Genomic DNA, 20,401 nt, shown 5'->3' with positions numbered 1-20,401 from the left:
CTTAGACAAATCATTGTCTAGTGCCACACATACATGTGTTGGCATTTTATTGTACTGTAACCAACCCACCATGTGGTTTAGCTTAGATTTAGTCCTCTGTCTTTACTGTGACTATATCTTTATCTTTCTCTTTTTAGATATTCATCTCCTTAAGAGCAATCACTAGACCCTACTCTTTTTTTTAGTTTTTATTAATACATGTTTGTAGTACATAATGTTTATATTCCTTGTGGGGAGTTGGTACATGTACATAATATATCTGATTTCCTTTTTCATCCCCTTTTGCCCCTCTCCCTCACTCTTTCCCTTTGAAAAAGGTCTGTATCCCTTTCTTTTATTTTGCTCTTTATTTACTCTTTAGATTTCTCATATAGGAGAAATCATGTGGTTTTTAAGCTTGTTTATTTGATTTATTTCACTGAACATTATGGTCTTAAAGATCATCCATTTTCCTACAAATCATTCATATTTATCTTTGGCAGAGTAATACTCTGTTGTGTGGAAATACAGCTTTTTCTTTATTTATTCTTATTCTTTTTTGTTCTTAACTTTTCCTGAGGGCCTATATTGATGCTCAGCATCTAACAGAATACATGCTTGTGTACACACACACACACACACACACACACACACACACACACACATTGATAGGGGTCAATTAATATAGAAACATTACTAATGTGGCTAAATATGCAAAAAGGCTATCCATGTGTTTGAAAAAAATCCCTTAAATATTTTACTCAGTGAAATGACTTGTTAATACTGTGCATTGTCTTAGTTACTTTTCTCATTGCTGAGACAAAATCCCTGACCCCGAAAGTTAAAGCAGGAAAGGTTTATTTAGCTCACAGGTTTTAGAGTTTTCAGTTCATAATTGACTGACTCCAAGGCAGAATGACATGACAGAGGGGCATCACACAGGAGAAATAGCTTATGGTGGGCAGAAGGCAGCAAAGTAGCAAAGCATCAAGCAACAAGCAACCCCAGCAGGCCTCATTCTATCTCTTATATTCTATCCAGGATACTCATTCTTAGGATGAGTGGCGCTCACACCCAGGGAGACTCTTCCCATTATTCACATGCCAAACTAATCAATGGACTAACTTAGTAATCATACACCCAGAACTGCACACTTAATCTCAGTATCATGCATCCTAGATCCAGCAACCTCTAAGAAGCCCCACCTATGAATGCAAGAGGTTTGGGAGGGGGGCATCTAGACCCAAGCCTAACAGGCATATACTTTGCTTAAATGTAATTGCTGCTAAACTAAGATAACATGCCCCAGATTTACCTATTTCGTAATAAACTTTTTTCAATACCAATAGTTTAAAATGCCACTAGGCATCTGAATAAGGGTCAGGGATGTACCTCAGTGGTAGAATGTATGATCTGCACACACAAGGCGCTGAGTTCAATCTCCACACTGCAAAAATAAAACAAACAAATAAAAAGGACAACTTGAATAATAAAAAGATTTCCATAGCCAGGCATGACACATGCCTGTAATTCCAGCATTTGGGAGGCTGAGGCAGATGGATCGCAGCAAATTCAAGGCCAGCCTGCTACATAACAAGACTCTGTCTCAAAAAAAAAAAACTATTTTCATATCCTATTCATTCAAACAAATAGCTCTTAAACACTGTTCTTTAAGTGTTTAAGTGTTCAAAGAGTTAGGCAGGTGAGTAACACAGTGGGACACAGGTGGAATCTAGACAGGACGCCAGATTTCCATTCCAACAACCTAGAATCCACTTTTTCTTTTATGCTCTTGTCCGCTTCACATGTAACACAATACCAATAGCCCGTATATCTCCAACCTCTTGGTCATGCTCTGGACACTTCTAAATCCCCCACCCACCTGCCTGCTAGAAGTCATGTTTCATATACTGCTCCCTTCCATTCAGTCCAGCCCAGTAAATAATGGGGTTATTATTTGTTTGTGTTGTAAAGCCATAGCCATAAAATTTACTCCCAATAATACCATTGCAATTTTATGTTCTTAAAATGTACCATCAATGACATATGTAACCAAATTTCCTGTAAACAGAAATGTTTTGCTGGGAGAAAGAGGCTTTTTGTTGCTATCCAGGTTAAGCCCAGGTTCTCTCAGTGCTGGTATTGTATAATTCTGGCTCTGATGAGTTCTGTTCACAGGGTGACTTGAAAGAAGAAATTCTCTTCCTTCTCAGGGCCCATGTTATTATATCACTGGAACAAAATGCCCAACCAAAAACTCCACATCTCTGTTAGAGAAACTAGTACTAAACTTGGGCTTGCTAAGGTAGAATTGAATATAATTTTTAGGAAAAGGTAAAACTGGAGTTAAGACAAGTTTGAGAGCCACTAAAGAGGAGGCTGGACAGAATCAATGCCATTGTGTCCCCAACTGGGAGGCTGGGGAGGGGAGGCTGCTTTAGTCATGGGAGAGTATTGCCAGCTTGGCAGGTAGAATCCTTCAAATATATTATTTGTGCTTCTTCTCATCCCTGAGGTTCCAGAAGATTTCACTGTTCTTTTTTTCCTCTCTGCTCTTTTCTTCTGTTTATTAAAACTCTTTAGCCCCTGACTACCTTCTGTATCTAGATTTCCCAATATTGTCCCTTGATTTCCTGCCTATACCTCACTTTCACACATCCCAGCCACCTGCTAGACATTGTCACCCAGATCCCTACCTTCATCTCAGACTCAACTGAAACTAAGCCCACCATCTTCCCTTAGCTACACTTGTTCTTCCTGGTAGTCAACCTCAGTTTCAGTTAACAGCAGTAAAATTTTCACTCAGCTCAACTCCAGGTCTTAATAATCAACTTTGACTTTTCCCCATTTTGTTTGTTTGTTTTTTATTTTGTGGGGTTTTTTTTGGGGGAGGTCGTTGGCACTGAGGATTGAATCCAGGGCCTTTCCACTGAACTACATCCCCAACTCATTTTTACTTTATTTTATTTTGTTTGAGATAGGATCTTGCTAACTTACCCAAGCTATATTCAAACTTATGATTCTCCTACCTCAACCTCCCAGAGTGCTAGGATTACAGGCATGTACCACCTTGCCTGGCTACCAAATCCCTTTTTAAAGGAGATCATTCTCATCTCCATTTCCTCCCACCTAACGTCTCAGCCCACTGTATCCAGGCCTCTGTCCATACCCTCCACTGACTTCACTGCAGCTAGGGCCTCCTGCCCATGGACAAATCAGATGCTGCTTTTCCAAAACCCCATTCTTTTTTTAACCTCTCTCTCTCTCTCTCTGCAAGATTTCAAATTGTTAGCAGAATAGTTTCTGCTCCTCTGCCTATCTCTGAAATGCCAGTGTTCACTGTGATTCTTTCCCTGCTATTCTCTTCTCTGCAGTAGCCCCCAACCCATGCCCTGCTTGCCAAGGCAGTCTCATCTGATGCCTTCCCTTTCTAACACTGATAATTCCCAAATCTGAAGCATAGATTGTACCTTAGACCCAATTCTCTCATCAGTGGAGCACATGCTCTCATACAGGCACATGGCACCAGCACCCTGACCTGTGGCATACTCCAAACTGCAGTTCCCCTATTCACTCTTGCACCCTACCACCAAGCCCTCTCCTCTGCCCTCATCCTCCTAATGCTCCTCCTACACCACCAGAAATCCCTGACTGACCCTTCTTCCGTGGTTCCCACATCCAATTCATTGTTTTGTCCTATAAAAAGCTACCTTTAAAGATTTTTCTCTCCATTACCCCCATACCTGTCCCCATTGCAACCCTATGAGCACTGCCCCCAGGCACAGCAGTGACCTCCCAACTGGTGTCCCTCCTCACAATCCTGTTTTCAGATGCCCCTACAGTAACCACACCACAGCCAGTGAGCCCTCTCACATGCACAGCTGACCTGTTGGTTCCCTTGTTTAAAAGCTTCCCGTATCTCCCGCAAGAGTCTGCTTATCACCCTACAGATATTTACTTAACATCTACTAGATATTTAGCATTGTCTTGGGAAATAGCATTGTACCAGGGAACAAAACTGGTTTGTTCTCACGGAATCACTAATCTTGGATGAGGGAAAGTGCCTTACTGGGGCCTACCATGAAACCCTTGCCTGCCTCCAAAGCCGTGTGTCCTGATTTTTTCTGTATCCTACCCCCCAGCCACATATACGTAATTACATGTTGTTGCTCCCTATCTTTTTTGGAGGGCAGGAATGAGAGAGGTTCTTACTATGTAGTTCAAGCTGGCCTTGAACTTTCAATAATCCTCCTGCCTCAGCCTCCCAAGAGCTGGGATTATAGGTATGTTCCCATCATGCCCTGCTCTTGCTTCCTCCCCTTGCCCAGGCTCTCTTGGGATCACCACATCCCATTCTCCAAACTGCATTCACCAGACCCCACTCCACAGTCACTTCTTCTGGGGTAGTCTGTAGGCTCTGTCTGGTTAGCACTGACCTCTGGAATAACTTAAATTCAGATCTCATCTTTCCATGTACTAGTTGTGTGACTTCTGACTCTTCTGTGCTTCAGATCCAAACAGTAATATCACATACCATGTAGCTGGATTGTGAGAATTAAGTTAGTTGATTTGTGAAAAGTGCTTAGATATTTTAGGTACCTAACACATAATAAGCCTGTGATAAATATTGATTGTCATTATTTCTATTTTGGTAATCTTGTTATTATATCATTCATTATGCTGCTCTATAATAATCCCTCATTGAATATGCCTTACTGTCTTCATACACCAGTGAGTATCCTAGCGTGGCCCATAGTAGATACTAACTCAATGTTGAGATGAGGATAAAAGGACCAGGATGATTCGGGTGTGTGGCTTGGTTTCCTGTGGCCAAACAGAATTACAGTGGAATAACAGCAACTGTAAGACTTCTTCGGGTATCTTTTTGACCAAATATCTAATTGTATGCTGTTTTTGTCATGTGAGCAAGAGCTGGAAAGGACTGAGTAAGAAAGGAACATTCCTGTGAGCTGAACTGATCTAGAGCTGAGCTGTTTACATGCCTTTTTTCACTGATTCTGGGGTCAGGAAGAGACTGAAAACTATTACCTGTAACTCCCACCCCCTCGCCTCACTTCATACCTTCCATTTGCCCCATTCCCAGTACCATGTTCCCTTGAAAAATGTTTAAATTGAAACGCAAAAAGCAAAATGAGTACTGAGGGTAAAAGAATAGTAAGGGTTAGCACCTCCTTCCTTCTTTTTCTGAGATCAAAGCAAGTGTTTCGGCTGGCCTCTTTCATCCTCTGCTCCACCTGTCTGGGAATGAGATTGCTACAGTGCCCATTTCCTTTTGTCTTCATGGCTGAAGGGCAGCTTCAGGGTGAGGCCTCGAGCTATTTCTAGTGCTGACCAAATCTCTCCACCCCAACATCTCTTTTGCCTTCTGTGATCGTATTTCCTCTCCACCTCACCAGTAAATAACAAATGGTGAGACCATAGGACCAGAAACTATGACAGAAGTCAGTTTTCTCACAGGTCCTTGGATGAGCTGACGACTTGAGCAAGTGAGGATGGAAACTGGGACAGCTAGGCTTGGTCTGTGAGGAGAATCTTTCTCCTCTCAGCCCTAAATGGTTCACCCAACATTCCTCAAGGGAATGACTGACACAGGGTTAGTTAAGGGCCTCTCATCCTAGGAGAAGGGAATTTACAGTTGTCAAAGACCTACTGTATCCTGGACCATGAGTTTGGCCCTTTGTTAGATGTTATCTCATTGACTCTTATTATTGTTCTGGTGGAAATGACAAAACAGAGATTAAGAAACTTACCTGAGGCATGCAGTTACATGCAGGTACCAAATTGAAGCTCTCTCTGACTCCAAAGCTAGTGCTTGTACCACCTTGTCACGCTGCCTCCAGACTAGAAAAGTTGTTCATTCTTTGAGTTGACTTTTTGAACTGCTTGGACAACTAACTAAACCCTTGGAGAATCAATTTAATTTAGCATACATTTAAGGAAAACCTGTGATGACTTAAGTTAGACTCTATGTGGTACGCAAAGAGAACATGACAAGTTTATACCTTTACAGAGTTCGCAGTCCAGTGGAGAAGAATTAGCAAGGGCAAAACCAAAAACATAACATAAGGCAAAAGCAGAAAAATGTCATGGCAAAGCCAGAGAGAGAAGAGGACACCAACTTTACTTTAGATACAGCCTCCAACTTCCTGGTGTCTAGTGCTTCCCTCAACCCCAAGCTGTCTTCCAAACCAGGGCTGGCCTGCTGCCATGCAGAACTGCTTCCAGTACAAGGAATCTGTGTCCCCTAGCTCCTCAAATAAGTGGGACCTGGGAATAGTACTTGATTGGCAAAAGTGGAGAGAAGTTTAGAAATCCACACTTGGCTATTACCTGCAGGCAGCCTACTTTAGCAAAGATTGGATTATGACTTTGGCCACCATGTGGCTTTATAAAAGCCAGGTGCAAATGAAACCAGGACAAGAGACTTGATCATAGTATAATTGAGTTCTGTCACATGGCCATTATTGCTGGCCCCAGTTGGCCATATAGTTAGCAGTCATGTGCTCCGAATCAGTGGAATATAGTAGAAGAATGTGGGTAGCCACACAGTAGGTGCTCACCAGGAACATGCTGTTCCAAAGCCTCAGGCCCAAACACACACTTCACAACATGACTTGCTGACCAGGATCAGCAATGTCATCTCCACCAATGGGGACAGAACATTCCCTCCTCCAGTAACTCAGCTAGGTACTCTGTCTCTGATTTTTTAATAGCACTTAGATGCCAGAGGTTTGGGTCTTCTGGAGGGGCTGCTTTGTTGCAGCTGCCTTTCCTCCGTTGTTCTCTAAGCCTATCTTCCATAGCCGTAAGATGAGTAAAGCACTTGACACTTTCTGGAGAAGAGGCCACTTCGGGAGAGGGTACTGCACCTGTTTGAAGCTTTTTTTCCAGAGCCAAGTCCACAGCGGCCTCAGACTGGGACTTGAGGGGCCCTTCTTAGTTAAAAATACAAGCCTCTCGGATTTCTTCAGCCATTGTAGGGGTTAACTTCTAGATGTGTCCCTCAAATGACCTCTCTCTGACCCCATATCCGTGGGCTTGCTAAAGAGGAGCTCTTTCAAGGTGTCTGCCATATCCAGAACTCAGGGTGTCAGGCATTAGACAGTAATAACCCCAGCAGGAAAGACTAAGCCTCTGCCTTTATATACACATACACACACACATACACACGTGCGCGTGCACACACACACACACAAACACACATGCAGATGGACAAACACATACAAATGGCATTAGAAATATTGGCACAATCTTGATCATTTTCATTGAAATTCAATCATAGTAATTTCTGTCATAGATGTGCAAAAGCCATCTCCGTCATCAAATTACTCTCATGAATTGCATAAATCATTGTTAAAATCCCTAGATATTGTTCCATAACATCTCCCACAGTGCCAGATGTACATCCAGACTCCCAACCAGGACGATTTGTTAATAATGGCAGTAGCTCTGGATTGTTTCTTAGAAGCTATTTGAATGGTATCAAAATCATAACACATATCAGGATGCTTGTTTTAATGTCTACTATGCCTTTTTTTCCATGGAATTTGAATTTCCCTGATTTACTTAGCACCTAACAATATCACTATTGAGAGCATATAATGTTAAGAACCATATGCTCTCTCACCAGAGTATGAGCACAAATACTATTTCTGTTAAAATCTAAACAGAAATCATAGCTTTGCATATTTTCCCATTCAGAGACTTATACCAATTGAATGATTCCCTTTGTCACAGTGTTTTTTCCCAAGTGGACCCTGAATCAGATATTGTGACTTACCAAAAGTCACAAGGTATCATCTAGTGGACTAGAAATACAATCCACAAATCTTTATTTTAATTCTTTTAATTTAAAAACAAGTTAACTCTATTACAGAGAAAAAAGCCAAAAATACAGAAACTAGAGTTGTTTGCCATTCCTAATAACTGGAATCCAAGGCAACCAGACCTATTAGGCAACTGTTCTAGTCTTTGGGGTCCTGGAGAATCAATGAAACAGGGACTGCTTGCCTTCAGGGAGCTTACAGTCAGGGTGGGAGGAGATGGTTACTACTGAAAAAATCTCCATCCAGAACTCAGGGGAAGTCTTACCCATTTTCATAGCCTCCACTGCAGCCAGCACAGTGACCTGCTTGTGATATGCAGCCAACCACTTTCTATTTGAATGAGGGCCATTAGAGATACCAACAGAATGCTGGAGAGGGGGGTGACAGAGAATAAGGAACAGCTTTGTGAAGGAGGTGACATTTGAGCTGTGCCTGGAAGGCTTGCCACAGGCAGCAGGGACTGGGGGTGGGCTTTCACAGACCCTAGGAAAGATCAATGGCAAAGATCCCAAGGCAAGGAAGACAAAGCATGAGATGACTGGCAAGGGCACTGCACAGTCTAGTATGGCTAGAGAACAGAGAACAGGAAGACTTGTCATTGGAGAGAAAAGCTGAGATCTGAACATAGAGGCTCTTGAACAGCAAGCAAAAGATTTTGGCAGTGAACTGTCACTGAAGGTCCAAAAGAGCAGAATAAGGCAACCAGGGCCAGGCTTCCTGTGGTATCACCCTGCTCTGCCCAGTGAGGCCTTTCTGGCCTTGTCAGTAGCGGTAAGTTCCTTTTGATTGCTCTATATGTATTTGGTTTGGTTTGGAGGTCTTATGTGGTTTAGCTTGTTTTTTGTCCTTTCCCTTTTCCCTACAGTTTTTCACAGCATATGGTCCTGATTATGTGCTGGAAATCACGCCAAGCTGCCGGCCAGACCGCAATGAACCCCACAGAATCCAACAAATCCTCAACTACATCAAAGGTGAGCAAAATCCTGCCGCATCCTGCCCCCTTATTCCATCCAGTTTGTGGTGACCTATCAGCAGGGACTTCCTCAAGTACCATTTGTCTTTTGGTGGCTAACCATTTCACTGACTCCGAAGGGAAACCTCTTTTGGGCCCGACAGCTTGTCCTTGGAATTCTGCACAGGCCAGTCTGGTTGGCATTGTCATTTGGCTGACCAATATCACCTTTAGAAAGACAAAAGTTTCAGCTGTAGGTATCACCAAAGAAAAATAAGTTCTAATGTATGCCCTTTTTTCTTTCAAAAGCCCAATAGCACAACCCTCTTTAAGATGAGAGAAGTTCAGGTCGATTTGGATTTGGGAAGAGCTCAAGGATGAGAGCTGGTGGGAAAGGAGCTTGCTGACATTTTCTTTCATTATGGATGTTCCTTGGCCCTGTAGTACCTTGAGAGACTGCAGAAATGCAGAGTCGACTGCAGAGTAGTCAGGGATTCTGATGCCCTGGGAGTAGGTTCCTCAGTCTCATCCAGAGTACCGGGGATAGTGCTGTGGGATGGATCTGCTGCCCTTTTCCCCTTCCCTTCCCTGAGGCTAATAGTAATCATTCTGGCCAGAGGGCAGAGGAAAGGGCAGTCTTCAGGCCATTACCTTCCTGATTGCTCTGCCCCCAAGTCACTGACCTCAGCTCTCCAGTAGAGCCCCCATCCTACCTTTTCACAAATCATTTCTCTCATCTACCTTTCATTTTGAGTGTTGGTGTCAGCTATTTGCCTGTTAATTGATTGATTGATTTTGTGTGTGTATTTTGAAATCCTAATTATTTACAGCATTAGGAAAACAAAAGTATCAGAGGAGTGAAATTCCTGTCGTTATTCATAAAATGACTAAGATTGCTCCATTTCTTCTACCTTTGACTCCTATGTTGAAACTCAATCCAACATGAGAAGGAGGTCTGTGTGATCCTGGAGTCAGTCTGAGGAAACATGCTATGCCTGAGTGTCTTTGCTGTGGGTGATATTAAGACCTATACTCACTAGCAGAGCCCAGTCTGTGACAAAAGCAAAGTCTATAGGCAAGGACTCCGTGTCCTGGGCTCCTCTGGCCAGAGAAAATTTTCTAAGTCAATAAAACATACACATGATTATACTCACAGCATTGCTTATTGGCTCTTTTCAGGTCCCATCACCCTAGTCTTCTTCTGCCACTCTCTGATCACTCAGTGCCTACTGAACCAAGTCCTCTTCTTAACCAAACCTCCCTCCCTCGTTCAGCCTTTAAGGTCTTCAGAATCCTTCCATATTGGCCCTTCTTGAGTCCATCTCATTGTGCCCCAACCCTGATGAGCACTGGCAATCCTATAGAAACAGGCTCTATCCAAGCCTCTTCAGCTCCTTGTCCACATTTTCATTTGTGCAGATGTGTGTATTCCTTTGCTTCCCTGCATATGTACCCAGGCACATAGCTCCAGAGTATTATAATGTAAATGAAAGAGAACTAGGAAAGGAAGGAAACATAAGAGGAATAAATGAAAGACTTGAGACCAAACTCAAGGATGAGAGCTGGTGGAAAAAAATTAGATCCTAGGGACTGGGGATTTAGCTCAGTGGCATAAGCGCCTGCTTGCAAACAGGTAGTCGTGAGTTCGAGCCCTGGTACCGATAAAAACGAAAAAGACAAAAAAAAAAAAAAAAATTAGATCCTGGAGGACATGAAAGCTACGTGGAAGTCAAGTATTTTTATTCTGATTATAACACAATGAATCTAAACTGAGAGAAAACATAAGGACCCAGAACTGGTCCTCAAAAGCAACTAGCCACATACAAAATGCAAAGATGCCACTTATCAGCATTATATCTGAAAAAGAGGTAGGAGTTTTAGTTGACATAGCTCAGCCTAAGTTACCAGAGCAAGGTGGCCTGTAGAAATGCTGATGTAGTATCAACTTCATTTTAGGAACTCTAGACAGATAGGAGCATGCTCCAGGAGGTCAGTTGGGCTGGGGCGAACAATGAAGCTGAGGCTCTAAGACGTCTGGTTGGAGAAGTTGGGGCTTTCTGGGGTACAGAAGACTCACAGAGATGTGATTTCTACATTCTATTTCTTTTTTATTTTAAAGAAATAAAAAGAAAACAAAGTCGTAAAAATAAAACAATAAAAATGATATAGGATTTCAAAACAAAATGATAGGAATTAACAGTGATCACTATATTACATATTATCTTTAAAATAGTTGCTCAGATTACAAGATACAGTCATCTAAATCAGATCAAACAGTAAATTTTATACTTCTTTTTAAGAGGCTGACACAGCAAAGGACCTAGTCGGGGTCTATGTTGCCCCAAGGTACAGAGATGGACCTGAGGGTAAATATTTTAAAAAGATATATTTCATTCACAAGTGAAAGAAGAATTTTCCAATGATTAAAGCTGTCTGAAGTGGAGCAGGCTGCTCAGAAAAGAATGAGGTTTTTGTCACTAGAGATATACAACTAAAGACTGGGTAATCACTTGGCTCTTACACTGTAGAAGAGCTCCTGCCTTGGTCGATGGCAACTGAACTAAATTATTAAGACTCTTTCCAACCCTAAGATTCTAGAACTCCCTATATTACAATGAGAACATATGAAAATGATAAGAAGAATATAATGAGAGTGCTAGGGTTGGTAGATGAGTCACTTGTTTGGGGTGAGGAGAGATAATGCTTTGTCCAGGAAAGAATTGATATGGAGGAAAGAAATGAAGAGGCTTGGAGTAGGTGAGAAAGAAACAGGGAAGGCTGACAGTAAGTAGCGTTGCTATACAATATGAAGGATGTTCAGATTTTCCATTTAGCCATCCCTTTCGTATTGACAAAGTCTTGTGCTCTAGCTGTGCAAACTAGCAGATCATACTGAGTCCAGAACCACAAAGAAATTCAGCTCTACCTAGGAAAGATGAAGCTAAAAGGAAGTGCAAGTGTTGCTAAAAATGGCCAGGCTGACCTGATATACTGATGCTGTGCCCCTCAGCCTGCTGATGCCTGCTGCCATCAGATAATGTGATCCCATGACAATGGTCAGCGTGGAAAATCTGCTGAATTTTCTGCATTCTGAAAGGTTTTCTTGAACCTTTCTCCAAGATTGGCTTTTGTTCTGAAGTCAAAACCTCAGCAAAGCTGGCCATTTCTTGATGTCCCTCCCCTCACTCCAGCCCCACCCTATTCAAAACAAAGAGCAGGGTCAGGGGCATATTTTGGGGAGGAGGGATGGCAAGGAAAGAGTGAATGGATTCAGATCCATTCTACATGAGGGATTTTATCCAGCATGTCTAGTTGAATTTGTTCAGACTTTGAGCTGGAATTTTTTTCTCCCTTTCTCACCATATCCCATAGAACACAAGAAATGAGATTTTAGCCTATGGAAAATCAAACCTAAGAATTCCTTATAGAGATACATTCCTCATGCCATAAGATGACTGAAGCAAGCATATTTAGACTTCACCTTATCCCATCTTTTCTGTGCATTAGTCTTTTCAAAAGAAAGGAAAAAATGACAAAAATAAAACCATAGTCAATTCAACCTGTTCACTTTATACAAAGCAAAACTGCAAATTCCTCCCACAAATTGCTCTTCTTGCACCAATGAGCTATCTGGAAGATAAATGCCATTGTTCACAAGGCGGTACAGGCTAGGGAGCACGCGGCTCAGCCCAGCTCCTGATTCTTACTGCAAAATCCTAATCATACCAATTTCACATGCTCCAAGTCATTTGTCTTTCCTCTGGTTAACATACTTTGGAAGAATTAGCTCACAGTGAACCTTCCAGAGTGGGAAAGGTGCTGATGTGATCAGTCCCAACAGAGGACCAGATCTCATGCTGGCTAGCTCTGCATGGGGAAACAGGGATAAAGGTAGGTGGTTTTCTAGTTAATGGTACTGATGACATTTGAATCAATTAGAGCTTCATGTTGCAGCCCAGGCCCAGCCCTCCAGGGAGGGGAGCAGTGTGTTGTATACCTGTGAGTATGTGCTGGAGTTGGAAATGGAGGTTTCAACACTTGGTTTGAGCTACAGAACTATACCCTAAAATTTGCCTAGGCTAGAAAAATAAACAAATAGGGTAGGGAAGGAATGAAGAAGGCAGGGTGGGACACAACACACAAGAGAAGAGCAAGGCCCTGGGCATGTGTACCATTTCTGATCCTTCAATAAAAAAGCTGTTTTAGTATGGCAACTCTACTGTATGGGGCTTGGGGAAATGGGCCACCAAACTGATTCAGGTATGGAGACAGATAACACAAGTGAAATAAGAATCATAATTGCTATTTATCTTACAGATGAGGAAACTAAGGTTCAGAAAGGACAAGTTACTTGGCCAAAGTCTCCATTCATTCAGCAAATAATTAGCATTTCCAGTATGCCACACACTGTGCCAATAAGCAGTGGAGTAGATATTTGAACCCAGATCTCACTGGATGGGAGTCTTACAGCCAGGTTGTTTGTCCTCTCTGGCAACCCAATTCTCCTTGGTAGCATTACCCTGTGAAATATAACCAAAGTCCCTTACCTCCTTTTTTTCCCAGTCACTCTTAGTAAACCCATTCCACCACAAACTGCACACCCAGCTCCCTCCTTGTGGGTAATGAAAGCACCTAACATCTCCTGTGCCTCTGGCAATGAAGGAAGGCAGCCATGAGCAACGCTTGTAGGCCCCTAACCTATCCATTTAGCCCTCATCAACTCTCCACTCCTGCCATGCCTCCATCACTCCCAGCACACTGAATCAGAAGCTTCCAGCTCCATTCCAAGCTAAGTAGAGAAAGAAAAGAGACAGTAGACAAACCCAGCTTGGCTGGGACCTATTGTCTGAAGTGGCAGCAGCTACCAGCCCTAGTCTGCTGTTTACAGTCCTACAGCCCCAAACTGAGAGCCTTTGCATATTCTTGAGAGGAGCATTTTGCCAAGTGTAAGCAGTACCTCCTCTGGTGGCCTCAAATCCGAGATTGATATACTTCCAGAGGCCAGCAGATCCAGGAATGCTGGAGGCCTACTAGAGTCCCAAGACTAAAACAGTGCTCCTGTCTAGTGGGACTCTAGGCCATGGAAACACATCTTCTTCCCACAGCTTCTCTTGCCTTCTGAGAACCCAGGAGGATAAGCTGACATGCAAGGTTGGTCCCAAGGACAGAGTAAACTTTTTCTTTAGGGATTAGAGGGATTTTGGAGCAGGATTGTGGAGGAGAGCCTAAATCAATTTGCACGACTCAGGTGGGGACCTCTGTGATGCTCATGCCTTATCTTCCCTCCCTATCCCTTCCCTCTGTACATTCTCCATCTCCCTGTGGTCCTTTCCAGGAACCTACTACCAACCTGGCCTTTCCCACTTAGCAGGTTTCTTTCCCCTTTGCTTCACAGAAGATCATAAGAAATGGAAAGGTTTGTCATTATTGTTGATAAACAGAGAAGTAAGTAATAAAATCATACCAAAAAATTTACAAATTCTAAAATAAAAATTGTGGCTCCCAAAGTTATGGTAACTTACTGGCTTTTATCAAATGAAAACCATTGGCAAGTTATTTATAAAAACTTGAAATTTCCACCTAAATTCTGAGTAGGAACTACAGTGGTACCTTGGCTTATGAACACTTTTGTTTGAAAACAGTATGGTTCGCAAACAGAAGTATTTGACAAAATTTAGTTTTTTGTTTGCAAACTCTGCATCAGATGATGAACGCAACTGCAGCCATTTTTCCTACACAAACACAAATATGGCCATCTTTTCTAGAATTGTAGAATAAAGTTCACGAAGTGAGATACCACTGTACTATTATTGAAAGCATACAGATCCACACCCTATGATGGTTAATTCACATATGGGACCATTTCATTTAGCCATCACAATTTCCTTATAAAGTAGGGGATTGCCACCCAAAGATATTGAATGATATGCCCTTAGTCACAGGACTAATATTAGAACCCAAGCCTAGGACCCCTGCTCCACTTGGCAGCATTGCCCTGTGACACTATCTGCTTTTTTTCCAATCACCCCTAGCAAAACCTTTTCATCTTGCATGGGATCCCAAAATGAGTACTAAATCAGTTTTATTTTAATAAATTGTGTCTCCACTTTGAAACTAGCTCAATCAATGTATTTTTTTAGGCTCCCATATGCTCAGTGTCAAGGGAGATATAAGAGAAGTTGAAGACATGGTTCTTCTGATACCATTGAGAAATTTAGATAAGACAAAACTGCCCTACCTGGACAAATCAGGCATGGGCCAACACTATGTAGATGCAGCTGGGGTCTAAGACTTTATGAAGATTGCTTTTAGAAGCATAGGAGAACTTGAATAGATTATAGTGAGGATGTGACCATAAGCAAAGAACACTCAGAAGGATGTGGATGGGTGGGTTGACAGTTTCCTGAGTATCAGGCTGAGTAGCTCATGTCAGATATAGAAAAGTGGGAGCCATTTTGCATTTTGGAATTAGAACGTGACATGATACTACTTTGAGAGCAATATAGTCTAAGGGTGAATCTGCAAGGGTCCTAACTACAACAGTGTGGGTCGGTAGGGAGGAATGGTTGAGAGCTTTTACAAAGAGAGTATCACTAGGATTTCGAGATAGGGCATTTACAAAGAAGCAAGGAGAAGGAGACAAGTAAAGAGGACTCAGGTTTCCAACTAGGATAGGAAGCTATTGGGGAGGGGCATAGCTATATAGAAACATACTATTGTGTTCTGGTTTGATATTTTGAACTTGAGATTTAGTTCTGATTCCACATAGTACATCTGTTTGCAAAAATCTGTTGCAGCCTACTAAAAAGAAAATTTTTAAAAATAACTTGACACAAGAATATGCTCATGGGACCAAAGATATAGCTCAACAGCATAGCACCTGCCTGGCAAGTGCAAGGTCATGAGTTCAATTCTTGGTACCAAAAGAAAAAAATAACAACGTTTATTGAAAACAGAACACAAATGACTTAATATCACACAGTCTTGATTTTGTAAATGTATATAATATACTTGTGAGTATATGGATATGCCTAGGAAACAATAGAAAGAAATGTTTACTGTGCTTCTGTTCGGTGATACTTTACTAAAGTAGTTTAACAATAATTTTTTTAGGATTAGAATAGTATGTAATTTTTATTCAGTCCTTATTCTCATATTTTTCAAAATTTCTACCATAAATGTATTGTTCTTCTAGTCAAGGAAAAAAAACATAATATAGGTTTGGGGTTTTGTTTAAGAAGAAAATCTTTTGTCAGACCTTATGTCTCCATTCTTGGATTATAAAATGTGGTCACTACATTTAGACAACTGTAACAATCGCATATTAGAGGCTGAGTATTTTAAATGTCTCAGGTGCTGTTTCTTTTCTCAATAACTCAGAATTCTAGGGTGCTTCCATTTATCTTGAAAATCAAATCATGCTTTAACTCATAAAGTAAAGCCTTTTCTGTCTTTCAGACTTCACAATCTGCAGTTGCCTCCCCAGAACAATTTCCCTTTCCAAAATTTTCAGTAACACTAAGGCAACTATCTTAATCTCTCTGCATTTCTCTTCTGGTTCATTGATCTATTTGTCTATTGCTTCATAGTCATGATTACTACAACTATATAATAAATTTTAAAATCAAGTAGAATGATTCATCTTACTTTTTTCTTTTCAAAATTATTTTATCTTTGCCCCTCCATGTAAACCTTAGAATAATCTTGTCTATATTAAAATTTTTATATGACTTATAAAGAAGTTATGTTATCTTAGTACTCGGAGAGGACAAGGTAGGAAGACTGTAAGGCAACTTAGTGACTAAACAAGACACTGTCTCAAAATTTTAAAAAAAAAAGGCTAGGGATGTGCTCAGAGTGAGGATTGTGGATCTATCTATTTCCCCCATACAACTCATATCATGGAAGGAAGGAAGGAAGGAAGGAAGGAAGGAAGGAAGGAAGGAAGGAAGGGGAGGGGAAGGATAAGGGAGGGAAGAGAAAGGAAGGAAAGGGAAGGGATTGTGTTAAACCTGTATATCAAATTTAGGAAGAAGAGACTTCTTTACTATATTGAGTCTTACAATTCATGAACATAGTATGTCCATTTTTAGATTTTATTTGATTTCCTTCATCAGCATTTTGTAATTTTCAGCATACAGAGTCTGAACAGGCTTATACATAAGTATTTTTACATAATTGCAAATGCAATCATATTTTAATTTGGATTTCCATATGTTCCTTGTTAGTTTATAGAAATACAGCAGATTTTTGTACAATGATCCTATATCCTATGACCTTGCAAATTCACTTACTAGTTCTAGGTATTTTGTCTTGTTTTGTAGATTTCTTGGGATTTCCTACATAGAGCTTCATTGGTATGCAAATATAGAAATATGCTTTCTTTTATGATCAGTATGCTTCCCCTCCCCATTACTAAGGATAGAACCTTCACACTGAGCTATATCACCAGTCCTTTTTTATTTTTATTTGTAGACAGGGTCTTGCTAATTTGCCCAGGTTGGATTTGAATTCAAGATACTTCTGCCTCAGCCTCTTAGAATGCTGAGATTATATACATGTACCACCAAGACTAATTCTGATCTAAAAGCTTTCTATTTCATTTTCTTGACCTATTGTACTGGCTAGCTGTATAAAAGTATAAAAGATCAAGCATCTTTGACTCATCCTAGAACTTAGGGGGAAAACAGTCCATTTTTCACCATTAACTATGTTAGCTATAGGTTATTGTAGATTGTCCCCATCAAGTTGAGATAGTGTCTCCTCTATAATGTTAAATTTTGTCAAGTGCTATTTCTTTATCAGTTGATACAAATACTGATACATATGTGATTTCTGTCCTGTAGCATTTTAATTCGGCTGTATTAAAAATAGCTTGACTTTCAAATATTAAATAATTTTTGTATACCTGGCATAAATTCTACTTTCATGGTGTATAATTTTTTATATTGTTGAATACTATTTGCCAATATTTTGTTAAGGATTTTTACATATATATTCATGAGGGGTATTACTGTGTACTTTTCTTTCTTATATTATTATCAGCTTTTGGCATCAGGTACTGTATACCTTAAAAAGCAAATAGAAGTGTTCTCTTCAATTTTCTGTCAGTGATAGCATAAAATTGGTATTAATTCTCCATTTCAGTACAATTTTCCAGTGAAATGATATGGGTCTGGACATATACCCCTGGGGTCAAAAAATATGTTTTGTATAATTTCAATGCTTTTTCATTTGTTGAGGTTTATTTCATGGCCCGGGATATGGCCTGTTTTGGCGTACATTCTATGAAAACTTAAAAAGAATGCATTATCTTGCTATATTTGCAGTGTTCAGTAAGTGTCAGTTCAATCCTGCTGATTGTAGTATTTTCAAGTTCTTCTATATCCTTTGTTCATTTTCTGTCTAGTTACTTGGTTGCTGAGAGAAAGATGTTCAAGTCTCCAACTTTAATTGTGGATCTATTTCCCCCATACAACTCTATCAATTTTTCTTTCATGTATTTTGATACTCTAAATTTGGTACATACATATTTCAGATTTCTGCACTGTGATAGAATGACCAGTTTAACATTACATGATGTCCCTCTCTGTCCACGATAATTTTATTTGCTCAAAGTCTATTTTATATCAACATAGCCACATGATATATTTTAGTATATCCTTTTACTTTCAATATACTTATATTTGAAATTAATTTCTTGTGGACAGCATACGGTTACATCACATGTGTATTATTCCTTCAGTCCTTGTTTTTTAATTGCTGTATTTAGATCACTTAACAATCAATGTAAATTTATTGGGGGTTAACTCTGCAATTTTATTTTTTGTTTTCTGTTTATTGCCTCTGATTTTTGTTTCTGTTTTCTCCTCCATTCTTTACTATGGGTAACTCGTACCTTTGTTCAAATTCCATCTTGATTCATTGTAGTATTTTTATTGTATCTCTTTGTGTTAACTTTTTTAGTGGTTAGGCTAGGTATTTACTATATACTCATAACTCATTTCAGTCTATTGTCAACATCTTACCACTGTGCATGTATAAAAGCCCTATATGCCTTTAAGGCCCTTTCTTCTCCCCCACTTATACTGAATATTTTTTAACTTTTTTCCTAGTACCAGTTTGCAGTACATAATGATTACATTCATTGTGGTGAGTTGTACCTACTGCATCTTTGTTCTTTTCACATCCCCTTCTCCTCCTCTCCCTCTTCCCTCCCTCAACCTCTTATTCCATTTCCCATTTGCAAAAGACCTATCTCTCTGTTTCCTATTATCTGTCTTGATGGATGTGTAGGATGCTTCCAAGATTTAGTTAGTATGAATTGGATATGCATGCAATATGATGTCTTTAACTCTTTCAGGAAGACACCTAAAAGGGCAATAGCTGGATCAAATGGAATTTATTGCTTTAGTTTTGTTGGTTTGTTTTGTTCTGTTCATTTTTGAGACAGGATCTCGCTATACAGTTCAAGCTGGCTTTGAACTCACTTTGTAGCCCAGGCTGGTCTCAAACTTGGGGCATTTCTCCTGCCTCAGCCTCCTGAGTGCTGGGATTATAAGAGTGGGCCACCACACCCAGCTTGTTTTCATTTTTGAGCAACCTCCCTACTGATTTCCATAGTGGCCGTACTGGTTTATATTCCCACTAGCAACACAGGAGGACTCCTTTTCCCCTGCACCCTCCCTAGCACTTGATTTCTTGATGTTAGCTATCCTTTCTGGAATAAAATGGGATCTTAGTATTATTTTAATTTATATTTCTCTAATGGCCAGCAAAATTGAACATTTTTTTCATGCATTCATTGGCCATTTGTACTTGTTCTGAAGAGTCTACTCATTTCAGTTGCCCATTTTTTTCTTCTACATATGTTTAGAAGCACATTAGACAGTATTATAAGTTTTGCTTCAACCATTAAATATAATTTAGAAAACTCAGGAGGAAAAGGAAAATACATTATATTTCCTCATATATTACTCTTCATAGTATTTCTCCCTTGCTCATATTTCAAGATTCTTTATCATTTCCCTTACATTTGAAAAACTTCCTTTAGCTATTTATTTCTAGGATAAGTTTGAGAGCAACAAATTCTCTTCATTTATCTTCCTCTACAAATACCTTTAACTTCTCTTCATTCCTGATGCGCATTTCACTGAATATAAAATTTTGGGTTGACAGTTCTTTTCTTTTTAGCATGTGAAAAATATTGTACCATTTCTTTTTACTCTTCTGGTCTCCATAGCTATTGATGAAAATTTCAGTATCATTTGAACTATCAGTTGATCTGTTACCTGATAGATAAAGCTTAATTTGTTTTTTTTTTTTTTTTTTTTTTTTGAGAATTTCCATATTTTTTCTTTTCCTTTAGTTTTCAGAAATTTGATTGTGGGGTGTCAGCATGGATTCCTTTGGGTTTTAGGAAGCTTTTTAAACCTTAGATTTATGTCTTTTCCAATCTCGGGAACTACTTGGTAATTATTTCTTCAAATACTTTTTCAGTCCTACCTTCTTTCTCTTCTCCCTCTCAAAGTTTGATGGCATAAGTGTTAGGTCTCTCATCTCATCCCACATGTTCCTCAAGTTTCTGCTTAATTATTCAGTCTATTTTCTGTCATTTGCTCAA

The 20,401-nt window shown here is 40.1% G+C and overlaps 1 protein-coding gene across 2 annotated transcripts in view; it reads left to right on the top strand.

Annotated features, from left to right (window-relative positions):
• Positions 1-20,401, top strand: part of Hdac8 (histone deacetylase 8) — a 265,800-nt gene that overhangs the window by 231,857 nt on the left and 13,542 nt on the right. For both annotated transcript variants that reach the window (XM_063246092.1, XM_003471063.5), the window contains one exon: positions 8,692-8,797. In XM_063246092.1, the coding sequence (XP_063102162.1) occupies positions 8,692-8,797 (106 nt within the window). The remainder of the gene's footprint in view (positions 1-8,691; positions 8,798-20,401) is intronic.

Source organism: Cavia porcellus, unplaced genomic scaffold (assembly GCF_034190915.1).
Source record: "Cavia porcellus strain 051 isolate PalLab524CR breed Dunkin Hartley unplaced genomic scaffold, mCavPor4.1 scaffold_3, whole genome shotgun sequence".
Taxonomy (NCBI): Eukaryota; Metazoa; Chordata; class Mammalia; order Rodentia; family Caviidae; genus Cavia; species Cavia porcellus.
This window is presented reverse-complemented; position numbering and strand designations above follow the sequence as displayed.